We start from the raw sequence: 17,500 nt of genomic DNA, 5'->3' as shown, positions 1-17,500 counted from the left end.
CAAAGCCACCAAACTGTTGTCAAGTCAAACACATTTGCCTTTTCCTTTGGCATGTTTACCCTGCTGGACAACATGGACAACTGTGACTGACTGTAAATACGTTTCGAGCGTTCATGTAAAATATTTGTCGGTTTAAAAATGACTCTTGAAAATATTTATGTGACTTTATACTTGAACATCATTTCAAACTCTCTAAAAAATTATACTAAAAATGTTTTAATAAGAAATCCTGTAACTGCAGACACAATCATTTCATTTGGCTTCACTGTAGTTTCTGCTGTTGGTGCTTTTGTGTTTGTCCTTAGTGCTAAATGTGATCAATTTCAGTGTAAGTGTAGTAAAGGTATTTTTCATAAAATAGATGTGTGGTTGGAGCTTTGTGTGTGTAATAATAATATGATTCTCTATTTGTGTGTGTAGTAATTGAAATTACTATAGTATTATGGTTTAATTCAGTATTAAAAGTAATATTCTGTTTTTTTGCTCCATGGACGCCAACAGTTCTTCCTCTTCTCCTCCTCCACAGGGAGACCAGAGGTCAAGGTCAGGTTTGATAGTAGTGTCTTTAATTCCTTTTCCCTCCTGTTTCCAGTTTTTGTGCTGCTGGCTGCACCCTTATATATACTGGACAAACATGAGTGTGGTATCGGCCTTCTCATCTAACTTATCGAAGATGTTATATTCTCAAAATGGTTCTCATGATGTCAAACTATTCCTTTTAAATCCACAATTTTCCTCCCGCTCACTGTTGTGAAATGTTATGAAACTTGACTCTTAACTGTGTTGATCTTGAAAACCTCACTGAGCTAAAAGAATAGTCCACCACAGTTAATACTGGCAGTCAGAAGTCTGTCACTTTAAGAACAAATTCACATTTTGAGACAGTCTCTACAGAGAATGCCTCATGATCAACATATGTTTTAAATATATGAGAAAATATAAAGATAAACAAGCAAATAATACGCAGAAGTTTCATAAAGTCAAAACACAAATGAATATTGAAACGGCAACAATTATGCTACAATAAAAAGTTAAATCAGATGAGGACTATAATTAAAGCAAAGCTTTCCACTCAGGCTGTATATAACATTATATTGTCAGTGTTTTAATTAAATCAGTGGAACCTTATCATGTATGAACAGTTTAATCACAAACAAACACTGGATCACATTGTTGACTGAAGGGAAGCTGCACTCTCTTTTAATGATTCATTGGAGCCAGGACAACCTTTGACACCAGGTCTGTTTGCAGTGCATGCTGGGTAAGTGGCTCTGAGCAGTGGGCGTGTTTTGTGATGGTACAACTGGTTGGAGGAGTTTTGGGAACTGAGTGAACTTGCTGCAGCAGAGAGGCGCATTCACGCAGAGGTAAGGCTTCCAACAAACTACACTGAAACTACTACTACACTGAAGACACAAGGTTTCTGGGTTTCACACTGACGCTGTGTGAAGTCTGATAAATGTCCTCAAGTGATGTCACTTGAGTCAGCGTCGGTTGAAGACTACAAGTTTGAAAATGAAAACAATCTGTTGGCGTGGAGTTAGAAAGAAGTGAGCTGACCAGACCTCTGCAAGCCGCTGCTCATCTCTGCTGCAGGCTGGAGGCTCCAGGCTACATTAGCCGCTACTAGTATAACACACCCCAATCTTTGACCGAACTGTCTGCAGTGGAGTTGCATTTTGGGTAATGTAGGCGCCAGGTTTTGACAAGAAAGACAATTATTCTGGTTGTGCTACTGGTTCTTTATATGCAGTGTTTCACATTACTCTGGACTGAACTAGGTACTCTTACCTGCTATATTTGCCACATCTATGTTCACTGGAATTCTGGGTAATGATCTAAAAATTGTAATAGTTATGCCAGACCACATTTGTGAGCTCAGTTTGCCCTATGAGAACTGCTTGATCATGGCTAGATATACATTTAGATATATGTTGATGATGTGACTGTCTACAGTAAGCCAGATGATCCAGGTTCAAAATGAAGCATGGCCCATTGCATGCCACAGATTTACCCAAAAACATATTTCTGATATTTGATAAATTTGATATTTGCAGGACGTTCACTATGTTCATTCAGTTCGAACATTAGACGCAGAGACCGGTGACAGCTCAGCGAGCAAGCACCGGTTTGAGGAGGGCGGGACTCAGTTGGCGAAAGTGTCACTTACTTCCGTGCACCAGTCAGGATTTAGCAAATTTTAACTCAAAATGTGGTGACAGTTGGTGGGTTTTTTGTTTACTATCATTCAAATGTTATCAGACCACACCCATAGAATCCTGAAGAAGCAGGTTAGCTGAGCTTTTGACTTTTAAACTCAGATAAACTTGTATCAGATGTTTTGTTTTTTAAATTATGATTACTGCCTTTTAGTCATGAATTTTTAATGTTGTAGAGAAATACTTAAAATTTAAAGCCACATTTTCAGGGAGTTTAGGGGTCATTGACAACTTAATTATACTTAAAAAAAAGTGAATATACTTTAATCAAAGTTGTTAATTGAACTGAAACTTCTTCATGAGCAGCTGTTGCCTCACTCTCCTGTCTGGTGGCACTTACCAAATGTGGCTTCATCAGTGTTTTCATTTATTGCTCCATATCATGAAGCCCATTGAGACTGTAAATGCAACTGAAGGTCCCACAGGTAAAGTTGGCCTGTCCACACCTGTCCAGCAGATCATGGCAGCGGGTTCCTGCCCTCTGACCACTCACGTGCTGAACACAGGAGACGGCGTCCCGGCAGCCAGGATGGCCGTCAGCCTGCACCGACTCGACACCAAGATGATGATCTGGAACCTGCTGAGTGTCGGGTAGGGTTCGAACCTGCGGACAAAATACTGCATTGCACTGCTGAAGCTTCAGCAAAGGAAACAGTCAGAATCTGTGATTTTGTAAATTAGCTTTTTCTTTGTTTTTATATAATATGAATTTTTTTTCTTAACTATAAATATTTTCTGAAAACTATTCATAAAACTTAAAATATATTGACTTTGTATTTCTAGAGAGAAGTCTGGGGGGTTTTCTCATTCACTTCAATGCAGTTTTAGTTTTCTTTGAGTCATTATAGTAACTGGACCAACATTCAACCGTGTTGGTTTTTATTTGCACAATTCTTGCTACAAATCGAGTTACCTTTCCTGGTCAGGGGAATAACTCTGACACCAAAGTTTGTCTTTATAAAGTATCGCAGGGTGGCCTGATGAGGATGATTGTGTCGGGTTTTAAGTCATATTAAATATTTTTATTACCACAGGCCCAATTGTGACAAAACCTGAGAAGAAGATACAGATTTTTGATATTAAAAATGTGTGATCAGCCTGCATGACAACGTATTCTTTGTCAGAGAAGAACAAGAATGATGAGATGATGAGAGAAAAGTAGAGTATAGAGATTGAAGTTAATAGTTTAAAACAGTCAGAATCCTTCTGAGCTTTAATGAAAAGTTGCAACTCAGCAGTTTAATGATTTGTAGGACAACAAATGAAGATGGCCGCTGCCCAGGACTCGTCAGCCGAGAAGCTTTCACTGCCGGCATGTACAAGCTGCGCTTTGAGACGGGTTCATACTGGGAGAACCTGGGGCAGACCTCCTTTTATCCATTTGTAGAGGTGAGCTTCAGTGTTCAGAACGCTGTATTCATCATCACTTACATACACAATATGTTTTAAATAATTAAACCGTTGTTCATCGTATTTGGACGTGTATCACTGATGGATTATCATCTGAATAAAACACCAGATTCATTCCTGGTTTAACCAGGCTGGTTTGTTCAGGATTTTCCTTTTTTTAGGAATTAATTGAAGAGTAGGTTCTTAAGGTATAAATTATTTTTATTCTTGTATATTGTTATTGTTATTTTATAGCTATAAGTAAACCAATCCTGTGAAAAGACTATTTGTTTTGGGCACTGTAGTTTTCAACAAACATCAGCAGCTGTATCCTTTAAAGTGTCCTGCCGACTCACAACAGCTGCTTATGAAACACTTTCAATGTGACCACAAGATGTCGCTAAATCACACAAAACACAAAATCCTCAGGGTCACTGCTTGAGCATGCTTTAGTTGGAAATTAAATATCCTTCATCAGTTTTGACAACAGTAATGTGTTATCACAATCACTGCCAGGCAATTGTGACACCATGGTAAGATTTTCATTAAGAACCAAAACTGAAGTCAAATAATCATTTAAACATCAACTAAAATCACAATAATTTATTAGATATCAGTTTATATTTGTGTTGCTGACTTTGTGTGTGTGTGTGTGTGTGTGTGTGTGTGTGTGTGTATGTGTGTGTGTGTGTGTGTGTGTGTGTGTGTCTTTCCAGGTTGTGTTTACCATCAGTGACCCTGAACAGAGGTTCCACCTCCCTCTGCTGATGAGTCGGTTCTCCTACAGCACTTACAGAGGAAGCTGAGAGCTCCGAGGACGACCAGCTGCAGCTTCAACATACTAACCAGGGATGAAGAGAGATGAGTTTCCATTGTCTTGGAGCAGATTTTATGACTTAGACTTATCCAGTCTGTTTGTTTTTGTTTTTTTGTATTTGGCCCAGTTGCTGAACTGAAACTGAAAGCACAGCTGGAATGATTGGTCAATTTCATGTTTTCTTAATTTAAAGACATTTTCCAAGCAGAAATGTGAAATATTTGTTGGTTTCACCTTCTTCGCTGCAAGGATTTGCTGGTTTTACGATAGTACATTTAAAATGTATGGGTATCGGACTAAATGGACAATTTGAAGGCCTCTGGGAGTTGTGACGGATGTTTTTCACTATTTTCTGAGGTTTAATTGACCAAATGATTGATCAATTAATCAATAAAATAATCGTCAGATTAATCAACAATAAAAATAATCAGGCTACACTGAAAATTTAAATAAAACACACTTTTGAAGCAAAAATAATTTCAATGTGATATGATTGTCTTATAAGTTTTTACTTTTATTCTGTTTTTTTCTTCTTACTACTCTTGTATTTACTTATAATTATTATTTCTTCTCACGAATTGTTACATGTGTTTTCAATGTTGTAATATCTCGTTCAACCTTTAAACTATGTAATTTTCACATGTAATATTACAAAAAAAAACGCACAGTCATCCCATGTTTTGGTAACAGTTACATGAGGTTGAGAGAAGCATTGGAGAGAATGCCTTTCTGTCTCAGCCAATCAGAGAGAAGGTGTACTGTGAGGACCCAGTGTTAGCATTTCTAATGCCTGAATGTAATAAAGTCATCTTAAAACGAATTCAAGTGTTTATGTGTATCAAATTAGTAACATATCTTGTTCTGTAATAAAGAGTCCTTTTCAGACCTAAGACATTTTTAGAATTAATAAATGTCTCTCTCCTTACAGCAATTTCCGGCAGGTATTCGGCGAAGACGTCTTTCGGGTCTTTACATCATCCTCCCGTTGACATTTCACGCCGTTGCTCTTATTCAATAACACTTGTAGGATCTTCAGGATGAAGTACAGGGGAGGAAATTAAACAAAAAGCGTTGTGTTTTGGACTGAAAGGCTGGACACGCGGCACGGAGAGGATGTCTCAGGTACTGAGGCTTCTCTCGGCGGCCGCCCTGCCTCTCTACCGGGCTGCAGGAGCCCGAGCTCGGCTCTCCGCGGTGACGGTAGGACGGCTTTTCACAGCCGGATACCGAAGCTCTGCTGCCCTGGTAAGTGAAGATGGAGGTTTTCTGGAGTAACTGTCGTCTAAGAAACGTACCAGCCTGTCAGTAACTTAATGACACAAATTGCCTCTCCACGTGGGTAGGAAATTTAATTTAAACGAAAATGTGTTTGGCGAGAGGAACGGATATCTAGCTAGCCCGACTATGTGCTAAACCCCATTGCAAAGTCATTCAATTCAGGGTAGCCTGTTTATTAAGAAAATAGCGTACCCCTTACAACTCAATGTAAGACCCAGTTCGCCTGATTCTAATCTACTTTTTAATTCGGCATTAATCCGATCACGCAGATTACATCTATTACATCATATTTACTTGTTTTGTGTGGAGACACTGCTCGCCACTGTTACAGTTGGCAAGCCGATTTGGGGAATTACAGGCAAAAGGTCATATTTAAGATTTTGATTACATGATGTCCTGTAACCAGGTGTATTCAGTGCTTTTTAAAATATGCCACTATAGTAATAGAAGTACTTGCAAAAGTAGATTTCCTCTCTCGACCGTCTTGCTGCTTAGTTTGCTAACCACAGCAAGCAAACCTAGGCTCGTTTAAGTAAATATTTTGTGTACTCAGCGTTAAGTAACTTAAACGTGTCAGTTTCTAAATCTCAGTGAAATTATTGTCCAGTCTTTTAATGCACATACGGGCATGTAACACGTGTTGTGTTATTATTATTATTATTATTATTATTATTATTTATCACAGCATAGGATTTCAGATATTCAAAAATGCTTTAAAAATAATTGTTAAATTGAATTATTCCACTGCTCCCAGAGTCTAATGCAATTAAAAATTAATTGGTCAGGAGTTTTAAATAAGAGTGACCTTTAGTGTGTGTTTGTTTACCTGTTCGAGGTTGTGGTCGTAAAGCCAGTCACATAAAACAGACTCCCCAGTTGTTTTTCAGCAGACCCTCTCAGGGTGTTGGTGTATTCAGTGTACTAACATTGGTTCTGTGGTCTCTTCCAGAACGTCAGTCGGACTCCGGCTAACTTCCTGTCCTGTCGCAGGTTCCAGTCAGCTCAGCGACGACTTTACTCCACTGAACCCAAAGGTGAGAGCCGCTGTGTGTCTGAAGCACAAATGGGTAGATGTTGTTCACATCCAGCCCCAGGTGGGTGCAGGCGCAGGACAAAAAGCGGCAAAACAAAGAAAAGTTTTGTTGTCAGCACACTGGAATTAGCAAACTCCCAAAAGTTTTTCGTGATGCGACATGTTGACCTACAAGTATATGGGCAAAAATGACAGCTCCACCTACAGTACTGTACATAGCTTTAACACATTTTAGCTGCTGTGTGTCTGACATTGCAACCAGCAGTGTCACATGACCCCAGTGATTTAACACACAATTCCACTTTTTTTTAGTCAGGTCAGCAAGTTCAATAACTCACATTTAATTCCAGACAGCAGCAGAAACAACTGGATGCATAATAAACATAGAAACTTCTGTGACATTTAACCTGGTGTTGTAGGAGAGGTGTGAGCACTTTTCTAAAAAGATATCAGATGTTTACTTTTGTTGTGTGTCTGTTGATTCTTCATTGATGTTTTGGCTGCAGGTTTAGGCCTCGGTGTAGCACGGTCAATAGGATGAAACAACAGAATCAGAGGAAACGCTAGTTTGTCCGACCGATGTGTGATCTAACAATCATGTGTGAGTTTCAGATGGAAAAGGAGGAGGAGGAGGAGCAGGAGGAGGAGGAAGATCAGGCGGAGGGAAGAGAGGAGGAGGTGGAGGAGGAAAAGACTGGTGGAGCCGAATGCAAAAGGTAAAGTGCAGGCTCAAAATCAAAATGGCAGCAATTCACAATTTCAGTGTGAATTCTGATGCATGCACTCGTATTTTAACATATAAATTCTTAAAAGATGTTCAAACTAAAATGAAAAACAAAAGGTGGACTTTCAAGTTAAAGGTACTTTACAGAGTTGACATGACGGGTTCATTAAAAATGCAGTATGTAGTTTGATGTTGAGTCTTCCAAGAAACTTCTCTTCCTCTACTTTTCTTTTTTTAAAGCTGCTGTGATATAAAACTGATGATCCGCAGTATGGTGTGAACTTGTTGGCAGCTTGTGGAGAAAATGTTGCTGAATTTGAAACAAGGAAAAACAATCGGAGAAAAGAGAAACATGCAAAGTAAAAACTGTTTCATATCAGCCCTGGATAGGCTTTCAAAAATGCTCGCTAGCAGCCAGATGCCAGTAGAAATGTTATTTGAGCTGCAAAGATTAGTCAATTAATTGATTAGACAATTGACTATTGTTATCAATTAGTAAAAAACATTGACTGTTCCAGCTTCTTAGACGGGAGAATTGGCTGCTTTTCTGTGTCTTACATTAAAGTGAATATCTTTGGGTTTGGGACATTTGTTGGTGTCACTTGGTTTGGTCTGTAAAACAGTCAAATGATCAATTGATTGATAATTGGCAGATTAATTGATAATGTTGCAGCCCTGAATATTATTATTATTGCTTGTACATTAGCTCATAATGCACAGTATGAAGTCTCATTTGATTTAGAAGTGGTTTTTCTTTTCAATATTTAAGAGGAAGCCAAGACGACTGATGGCAGCAGCATCTTTAATGTGTCAGAGAGTGTTACCCATTTCCCAGTCGCTCACATTGGTACCAGTTGTTTGCAGGTCTCGGTCCAGTAAATGTCCTGACTGACTGACACCTCTGTCTCTGCTGCTCCTCAGGGTGACTTTCCCTGGGACGAGAAGGATTTCCGTTACTTGGCGGTCGCCATGGCCGGAGTCAGTTCAGCTCTGCTCTACTTCTACTTCAGAGACAACGGCAAAGAGATCAGCTGGAAGGACTTCGTCCACCGCTACGTGGGCAGAGGAATGGTGAGGAGCACACTGGCTCAGATTTATACTGGGAACCTGACATGAGTCCAGATGGAAACTAAGTAAAATGAATATGGCGGAGTTTAAAGACGTATCATCCACTGTAGCCTGTAGACTTGAACACCTGCTGCTCCTGAATTCACTGGAAATCTTCAGCTGGAGACTTTTCAGAAACAAATAAATAGTTTTTATGTAAAAAAAAAAAAGAGAGAATGTATTTTAAAAGATTGGGTGTTTTTTTCTGTCCAGGTGGATCGGTTAGAGGTCGTCAACAAACAGTACGTCAGAGTCATCCTGGTGCCGGGAGCCGACACTGAAGCGGTGAGACGAAACAACTGAGATCTGACACTGAAGCAGAAACTAATGTCTCTAAAAAAAAAAATCAAAACTGGACTTAACGACACATATATTTCTAATATTTAAAAAGTGGTCAGTATATTTGTGTTTGTTTGCTGCATCTTTGTCAAACAAACGTTGTGAAAACAGAACAGAACATGAAATTATGAAATCTTTCATACCATAAGGCCAACAAATGCTCATCTTGCCATACTTTTATTTACTCTTCATGTGTTTGACTTAACTTAACATGTTTGACATAAAAAGGAAATTGCTCCCAACAAAAGAAAACAATGTATTATAGCATAAAGATGTTGTTGTTGTTGTTGTTGTGCTGAGTGTGTGTGGGATGACGCTTCACTTTCTATTTGATGTCAAAAAGTAACATCCTGAAATCTTATGTGACCTGCAGAGCTACGTTTGGTTCAACATCGGCAGCGTCGACACGTTTGAGAGGAACCTGGAGGCGGCGCACATGGAGCTCGGTCTGGAGCCGTCGCACCGACCCGCCGTCGTCTACAGCACCGAGAGCGACGGGTGGGTTTAACACATCAACGTATACGTAAACCATTTGTCCTGGGAGACTTGTAAAGACGAATATCTGATGTACGACAGCCAAAGAACACATACGTCTGATGATAACCCTCCTGCTCTGTTGTCCCAGCTCTTTTCTGATCAGCATGGTCCCCACCCTGCTGCTGATCGGCTTCCTGCTCTTCACCCTGCGGCGAGGACCAATGGGAGGAGGCCCTGGTGGTGGGAGGGGCGGGCCCTTCAGCATGAGCGAGTCGACGGCGAAGATGATGAAGGACAACATTGAAGTGAAGTTCAAGGACGTGGCCGGCTGTGAGGAGGCCAAGCTGGAGATCCTGGAGTTCGTCAACTTCCTGAAGAACCCACAACAGTACCAGGACCTCGGAGCCAAGATCCCCAAGGTAAAAACACACAAGGAGACTCAGAGGAACACAGCTGGGATCCTCATACTTTAAAATGTCGCTGCTCAAACTACCAAATAATAGTTTGACAAATAATAAAGGTGAAGGTAAGCTACAGAATCTGTAGCCAGTTTTTATTGCACTTTTAATTCTGTGATATGGATCCTAACTCAGTTTTTATGTTGAGCCCACGTGGGTTTACAAGACACCACAAATAAATATGAACTAGATCCAGAATGCAGCACAACACATTTTCATATAATACGACAAAAGTCCAAAAATAGACAATGCCAATTTACATGTTAGATAATCCGGTTTTAGACTTTCATGCCGACAGCGAAATTCATAAAAATCTGATTAGATTGTTTAACTTGTCTTCTTTTTCAAACTGTTGAGATAATATTGACTAACTTCATCACAGTCCAACAAGCATTAAACAACACGATTGTAGTAGTTTTGTTTTTGGGTGAATGTACAGTTTATTGTGCAGATGAGTTAAATGACTGTCTTGTCATGTGGTGTCTCAGGGTGCTGTGCTGTCCGGACCTCCAGGGACGGGGAAGACTCTGCTGGCTAAAGCCACAGCCGGAGAGGCCAACGTCCCCTTTATCACCGTGAATGGCTCCGAGTTCCTGGAGATGTTTGTGGGCGTCGGCCCTGCCAGGGTGAGTCAAGGAAAACCAGATCAGATATCTCTCTGACCACTGGGCTCCGGGGAACCTTCTCACGGCCTCCTGAGACCTGAATCTCACTAGTAACTCTCTGGACCAGGTGGAGGTGGAGGAGCTGCTTAGATGTCGTGTTTTTCCAGTCTGAAAGCCAGATGTTGGCGTGAAAACAAAATTGTTGATGGAGTTTCCTCCCCCACAGGTGAGGGACATGTTCTCCATGGCGAGGAAGAACGCCCCCTGCATCCTCTTCATCGATGAGATCGACGCTGTGGGGAGGAAGAGGGGAGGTGGGAACTTTGGGGGTCAGAGTGAACAGGAGAACACCCTGAACCAGCTGCTGGTGGAGATGGACGGTAATCTGAAGTCTGATTCTTCTTGATTCCTGAGGTTTGATGTTTCACGTCTTAACTGCCTGTTTTTTGTTTTGCAGGTTTTAACACAGCGACTAACGTGGTGGTCCTGGCCGGAACCAACAGACCTGACATCCTTGATCCTGCCCTGATGAGACCGGGACGCTTCGACAGGCAGATCTACATAGGTAGAGTTCAACACTGAGAGCCGATTCGTGCCTCTGGTGAAACCGAGAGTCACGTCTCAACCATATTTACAGAATCAATTTCTGTTTTTATCTTAATAAACAAAGTATTGCTCAGTTTTCATCAGATATTCATCTTCTATTATCCTGAATGTACGCAGGTTTGGTTTCATCCATATATCATGAGCCCACTGTTCTTTAGCTGGCACAACAGAACAATGTTCATCTTTTCAACCAAGTTCCAATCATTTATTTATCCCAAATAAACATCTCTTTTGTCAGCCTGCTTTCTTTCATGTCAAGTAACTGAGCTCTACGTATTTTCTCGTGAACCTCACGTCCCTCGTCTCCTCTCAGGTCCTCCAGACATCAAGGGCAGGGCGTCCATCTTTAAAGTCCACCTGCGACCAATCAAACTGGACCCCAACATGGACAAGGACGTTCTCGCCAGGAAGATGGCCGCCGCCACACCGGGATTCACTGGTATGTTACAGCTACACCACTGTCACAATGTTGTCATGAAGACAGTCAGAGACGTGTAGGGGAGTGTAAAATACGTCCCTGTAGTCAGTTCAGTGTACAAACCTCACTAAAAAGAAATTCCATGAAAAGTAGTAGAAACAATTTAATTTTGTACAGTTTACGTTGTATTTGTAGCTCAAAACTACCTTTTGATTTGGTTTAATGACTGTAAGACGAAATCAGCATTTTACAGTAATACGTCGAGAAATACTGCACCTGAAATCAGATTTTATATATACGTATAATTAATGTGTTTAGCGTCAGAATTCTCAGCTGTTTGTTGACGGATGTATTTTTTCTCTGTGAACGAATCAGGAGCCGACATCGCTAACGTCTGCAACGAGGCCGCGCTGATCGCTGCCCGACACCTGAACCCGTCCGTCAACGCCAAACACTTCGAACACGCCATCGACCGCGTCATCGGAGGTCAGCGGTTTTATTTATGTTAAAGGTCTCCCTGTGTTTGTGGTTTTCACTCTGCATCACGATTACCGTCCCCATTTTAAAGCCTTTTATGTACAATAATAATGACAACAACCACAGTTGATACCATCAGATACCAGTTTATATTCCTCAGAGTCTTAGTCCTGTCTGTCTGTCTGTCTGTCTGTCTGTCTGTCTGTCTGTGTGTTTTCAGGTCTGGAGAAGAAGACTCAGGTCCTGCAGCCCACAGAGAAGAAGACTGTAGCGTATCACGAGGCCGGTCACGCCATCGTGGGCTGGTTCCTGCAGCACGCCGACCCGCTGCTGAAGGTACCTCTTATATTTTTTAACTACTAATACACACTCCTGTACTCATTGTTCAGTACTTCTACTACTTCAAACTTGCGTGGCTCAGTATGAAAATATAATTGACAAAATTGGAAAAAACGTATATTTGTGTGTTTTTTGTTGGAACATAAAATGAAAGTCAGTCGCTGATAAAGATGCAGGTTATATAACTTCATAAACTTTAAAATAAATTCTGAAAAAATTTGCAATTTAATCAGAAGTAAAATGAAACTGGAAAGGTGTAAAAATCTTGTTTTTTAAAAAAAGGTAAAAATTATCAGCAGAGTTGTTGTTAATATTGATCGATGCCACATTACCAGTTGGAGCAGAACCTTTAGAACAGATAATGTCGTGGGACCAGAGCCGAGTGTCAAATGTCCCTGAAACACGTCTCGTGTGTGTCCAGGTGTCGATCATCCCGCGGGGGAAGGGTCTGGGTTACGCTCAGTACCTGCCCAGAGAGCAGTACCTGTACAGCAGGGAGCAGCTGTTCGACAGGATGTGCATGATGCTGGGAGGCCGCGTGGCCGAGCAGGTCTTCTTCGGCAGGATCACCACCGGAGCCCAGGACGACCTGAAGAAGGTCACACAGTCCGCCTACGCTCAGGTACACGACACACACCTGCCGGTTCTGCTTGATTCTTCATTTAGTAGAAGTGTTTTTCCTGTGTGACGCTGGGTTCTCCTCCCTGACCCCCCCCCCCCCCAGGTGGTGCAGTTTGGGATGAGTGACAAGGTGGGGCAGGTGTCATTCGACCTGCCCCGGCAGGGTGAGATGGTCATGGAGAAGCCGTACAGCGAGGCCACGGCAGAGCTGATCGACGAGGAGGTCCGAGAGCTGGTGGATCGAGCGTACCTGAGAACGATGCAGCTCATTGAGGACAAGAAAGACATGGTGGAGATGGTGAGACTCTGATATACATCATGTGCCGTCCACTGTTTAGAGGGTCAGGTCTCCTGGTCCTGGAGCCATTTAATTATTTCAAAATTCAAGGGGCACAAAAGACAGAAAGAGAAACAATGAAGGCAAAAACGTTTGACCAACTTTCAGGAGTCACTTTCCAGATGTATCATAGTATTTTATCCAACTTGTTCCAAACATTTAATAACAGACTGAAGAGCACGAAGAAATGAAAGAAGAAAAGGAGTAGGATGATTAATGAGACTTTCAGGCTGCAGCAGGAACCTTCTTTGCTGCATTGTTCACTTCACGTAACTGTCGGTTAGATTCACTACACATGATTGTAGTTTAAGTAGTCAGTTCTCAGTGTTCAACCCTGATTTTCTTCCTCAGGTGGGGAAGCGTCTCCTGGAGAAGGAGGTCCTGGACAAGGCGGACATGGTGGAGCTGCTGGGCCCGCGGCCGTTCGAGGAGAAGTCGACGTACGAGGAGTTCGTGGAGGGGACGGGGAGCTTTGAGGAGGACACGAGCCTGCCGGAGGGCCTCCGAGACTGGAACCAGGAGAGAGGAGGGGAGGCAGAGGAGACGGGCCCGACTCAGGACAAACAGCAGGCCATGTAGAGCCGGAAAACTCAAGATAAGACAAACAAATGCTTCACGTGCCAGCTGGAAAAAAAATAACTCGCCGCTGACTCAGTTTTACAGAGCCTGGGAGCTGCTGGAGGGGATTTCTTTTACAAATTAGTAATTCATGTTCTCAATTTACTTTGGTTCCCTCAGGTTAATAATTCAAACACTCAAATGACTAAATCCATTACAAACTACCAGCAGCAAGTTCTCAGTTTCATCCGTTTTGTCCCGTCAACACGTTGATTCAATTTTAATTTTGAGACGTGGATATATTTCAGGTTCTGTTTTTAAAACCTTTTTTCAGATGGAAGTACAAAATTAAATGGACTAATTAATAACTCCTGCTCTTAAATTAGTTTAGGAACACAAAAGAAGTATTTTAAGTTCATTAATTACTAATTTGAGAGAACGTTTGGTCAGAAATGTTCCTCCTGAGAACCACCAGGCTCTGTATGATCTCCTAAGTTACTTTTATTTCAGTGAGGCTGCGATCAGTTTGTTTTTTCACCGTTCGACAGGAAGATGCTCCAAATCGCCTTAAACAGGAGACCAACGCAAAACAGACAGTTTTTAATATTCCTGAACTGAGTGTAGATGATGCACATTTACACTCTGTGACTGATTTTTCTTTTTATTTATTTGATAAAAGGGGAGTTCTGCTCCCCGACTGATGTCTGCCCTCCTGATAACGAGGAGGAAAGTCTGAAGAACTCTTCTGCAGCCAAATTTAAAACATTTTACAGGTTTAGATGTTTTGAGAAATGACGTGAAGTTCTTTTTGTTTCCTTTTTACAACATTTAAAGGTTATTGCCGAAGTTTTCTTGCATCAACTGTTCACGCTGACTCGTGTCGGTCTGCTACACCACAGCGACTGTCAGTTTGAGCTTCACTGAGTTTGGACAAACACCTTGGTGCTGTAAAAAGATGTGTAGATGATTGTATTCATTTTGTGTGATAATAACTAAACAGGAAGCTGCTACATCACCAGCCCACTGACTGATAGGAAACGTTTGGTATTCCAGTTTTGTCTGACGGATTTGTGCTGATTTAAAGGAAAAATCCCCCGTAAACATGAAACCGTTTTCTGATCCATCTCCGTGGTGGAGTGAAAGGCTTTCCTTTGTTTTTAATTTTCTTTTTAATCATCAGCTCCCCTGAATTGAACTTGTTAATTAAACTTATCTTACTAACAAGAACTATCTTTAGAATGTAGGTTATTTAAAGTAAGTAGATTTAAACACCTTAAATTAAGATTAAAGTAAGACTCGCTGGTCCCACATGAATACCACATAAATTAATGTTAATTCATTCAGTCCGGCATGTAGGATGCAGCTCCACAGTTAACTATGATTGAAGTCAATGCTGCATAAATTATAAGCCATAAATCAGTGGATGTAAATAAAAAGTACAAATGTATAAAAAAAACCAAGTTTGTCACAAGAGGAAAACCTTATAAGACCTTAAATTTAAGTCGTATTAGACTCTTCAGGACTTGCAGAAACATTAATAATAAAATCACACATGCCAAAGTTTGCATAGTATTAATAATTCACACTTCCATCTAAACGTCTCTGTAGCTGGACACTGGACATCGTTGACTCTTCAAACACAGTATCTGTAGGGGGATTTTTTTCTTTTTAATAGCACATTAGTGTCGTTCTTGCAGTTGTCCAGCAGGTGGCGCCATTACGGTGACTGCAGGCAGAATGTGAACGTGCAGCTGCAAACTCATGGTTAACAGCAGGAGGGTTCGTACTTGACGTTTAAATGCTGCTAAATCTGAATGAACTTCAGTCTTTAGTGTCTTTGAACGCTGCTTCAGAGATTTATTAGAATATTAGATGAATAAGTGTATTCTATTGGCTTCAAACACACGTCTTGAACCCTCCTGTACATGAACTGCATGTTTTTAAAGTGTATTTCCTGCTGAAGCCCCGCCCTCCAGTGACCTCGCATGTTATGACAGAAGGTTGAAAGGTAAATACATTCATATAACTTCCATGTTTCTGTTTGCCAGCTGTCTGTAATGTGCTAAAGTAAAACATCACATTTAGTAAAGTCAGGGCTGAACAATAAATATTTGTTATATCAAAATCACAATTTGAAAGATTAGTTCTCAAATCGCTGCAGTTTTAATAATAACCACCTTCCTTGAAGAGATTTGGGAAACAAGACTCGAGACAGAAAAGTCTGGAAGTAGATCCCTTTGCAGTTAGCTTCAGTGGCTAATCCAGGGGGCTAACGTCTGCTTACTTTCAGACTCGAGGACAAACGCTTGAAATTATTCATGTAAAATTTAAGTTTGTTGGGAGGCTCGCTTGTCTTGGGAGTCGTGTTTCCTGAACCATCTACCACAGAGTTGGAGAGTACAACGTTAGCAGGACCCACAATCAGAATGGCCACCATTAAGTGAGCAACACCAAGATTAAAATATACAGAAGCAGGCTTGAAACACTGCTGTTGGTTTACTGAAAGTTTGATGTGAGACTGTCGACCATGATGACGATATGCTCCACTAAATAATCTGACTAGAAAAATGCAATTATTTTACATAAAAAGTCAAAATAAAGTAATTAAAAACTGAATGCACCATTAGGTCGGGCCCTGATGATGAAGCTGTGGCGAATCCTTTACAGAGCGTTTCACTGGACGGGAAGGAGGTTCAGTCGTTGGTTGTCATGGCAACAAGTGGAGGTACTTTTTCCCTCCAAACAACTAAGAGACCTGACAGATGTGTTAAGGTCACCTGAGGTCATCGTGTCCTCAGCAGCACATTGAACATTTAAATACAAACTGCAGTCTGTGTTTCATTAAAGTGTTTCTTTTATCAATGGACGCTGGTGATAAACTTGTTTTTTGAAATTACAAAATGAAATAAAAATGTACCAACATGTAGAAGTTAAAAATGTTACATTTATTGATGTTTTTTTTCTTTTGGATGGAGGACATTTTCACACCTTCTTGGACAAAAAGATTCGTGGATGTATTTCCTGTTTTGGTGCGATCGCTCAGCCGGCTCCACCTGAACCGTTCCTCCCTGTAGCTGAGACTGTTAATACGCGACTCATCTCAAGATTGCCATAAAATGTTTTCTCAACACAAAATGACAGATTTTGATAAACTGCAGACGGGGCGGCAGCTAAACTTGAGAACACATCCAGTAAGACTTGTTTAGGTTATTTCCAGAACTTTGATTGTAAAGTGTTGGGTCTTTTTTAAAAAGTCTAGATTACATTTATCCATTGTTCCAACAGCATTTGAATGACTGTATGTGATGGTGCAGTGTAGACCTGCTTCACACTGAAATGCTGCTGAAACAACAGTTAAATGTAACTACGATCTCTGAAAAACTTTTTAACAGAAGTTAAGACCAGTTTTATCACCTGGAAATTAAAACGATTCTTACTGAGCAACGTCCTGATGACGTCCATTTAAAAAAAGGAATCATTTCTGATTTACAGAAAATCAAGTTTGACATTGAAAGCTGCAGGAAACAAATCTATTCCTGTCCAGGGAAACCTAAAGTGTAACATGTGACTGTTGTCCGGTAGAAATCACTGACCAACTGAAGCCTCTGAAAACTACTGCAGGCCTATCTTCTAACAGTGTTGCACTTAATCTGAACGTCTGATTTATTTTGACAAAACATCACACGACTAAAACCTGA

General features: G+C 40.9%; 2 protein-coding genes across 2 annotated transcripts; both read left to right on the top strand.

The window, feature by feature from the left end:
- The first annotated feature begins 2,679 nt into the window (after window positions 1-2,679).
- On the top strand, window positions 2,680-4,478 carry LOC139286988 (5-hydroxyisourate hydrolase-like). Its single transcript, XM_070907942.1, has 3 exons — window positions 2,680-2,810; window positions 3,473-3,608; window positions 4,325-4,478. The coding sequence occupies exons 1-3, from the start codon at window positions 2,680-2,682 to the stop codon at window positions 4,412-4,414; spliced, it is 357 nt and encodes a 118-aa protein (XP_070764043.1). The 3' UTR covers window positions 4,415-4,478.
- A 1,060-nt stretch (window positions 4,479-5,538) lies between these two features.
- Window positions 5,539-16,718, top strand: afg3l1 (AFG3-like AAA ATPase 1). The gene is made up of 16 exons (XM_070906778.1): window positions 5,539-5,670; window positions 6,653-6,737; window positions 7,349-7,452; window positions 8,382-8,531; window positions 8,781-8,852; window positions 9,280-9,404; window positions 9,532-9,802; window positions 10,330-10,467; window positions 10,673-10,826; window positions 10,904-11,011; window positions 11,366-11,491; window positions 11,846-11,956; window positions 12,168-12,283; window positions 12,708-12,908; window positions 13,011-13,205; window positions 13,596-16,718. The coding sequence occupies exons 1-16, from the start codon at window positions 5,539-5,541 to the stop codon at window positions 13,821-13,823; spliced, it is 2,316 nt and encodes a 771-aa protein (XP_070762879.1). The 3' UTR covers window positions 13,824-16,718.
- Window positions 16,719-17,500: the final 782 nt, after the last annotated feature.

The sequence above is a fragment of the Enoplosus armatus genome, chromosome 6 (genome assembly GCF_043641665.1).
Source record: "Enoplosus armatus isolate fEnoArm2 chromosome 6, fEnoArm2.hap1, whole genome shotgun sequence".
Lineage (NCBI taxonomy): Eukaryota > Metazoa > Chordata > Actinopteri > Centrarchiformes > Enoplosidae > Enoplosus > Enoplosus armatus.
This window is presented reverse-complemented; position numbering and strand designations above follow the sequence as displayed.

Bases quoted from the DNA above. Each gene is read 5' to 3' on its own strand.
- LOC139286988 (XM_070907942.1), top strand. From the start codon at position 2,680: ATGGCAGCGGGTTCCTGCCCTCTGACCACTCACGTGCTGAACACAGGA. The intron at 2,811-3,472 runs GTAGGGTTCGAA...AATGATTTGTAG, and splicing joins TGGAACCTGCTGAGTGTCGG to GACAACAAATGAAGATGGCC. The intron at 3,609-4,324 runs GTGAGCTTCAGT...GTGTCTTTCCAG, and splicing joins CCTTTTATCCATTTGTAGAG to GTTGTGTTTACCATCAGTGA.
- afg3l1 (XM_070906778.1), top strand. From the start codon at position 5,539: ATGTCTCAGGTACTGAGGCTTCTCTCGGCGGCCGCCCTGCCTCTCTAC. The intron at 11,492-11,845 runs GTATGTTACAGC...TGAACGAATCAG, and splicing joins CGCCACACCGGGATTCACTG to GAGCCGACATCGCTAACGTC. The intron at 13,206-13,595 runs GTGAGACTCTGA...TTTCTTCCTCAG, and splicing joins AGAAAGACATGGTGGAGATG to GTGGGGAAGCGTCTCCTGGA.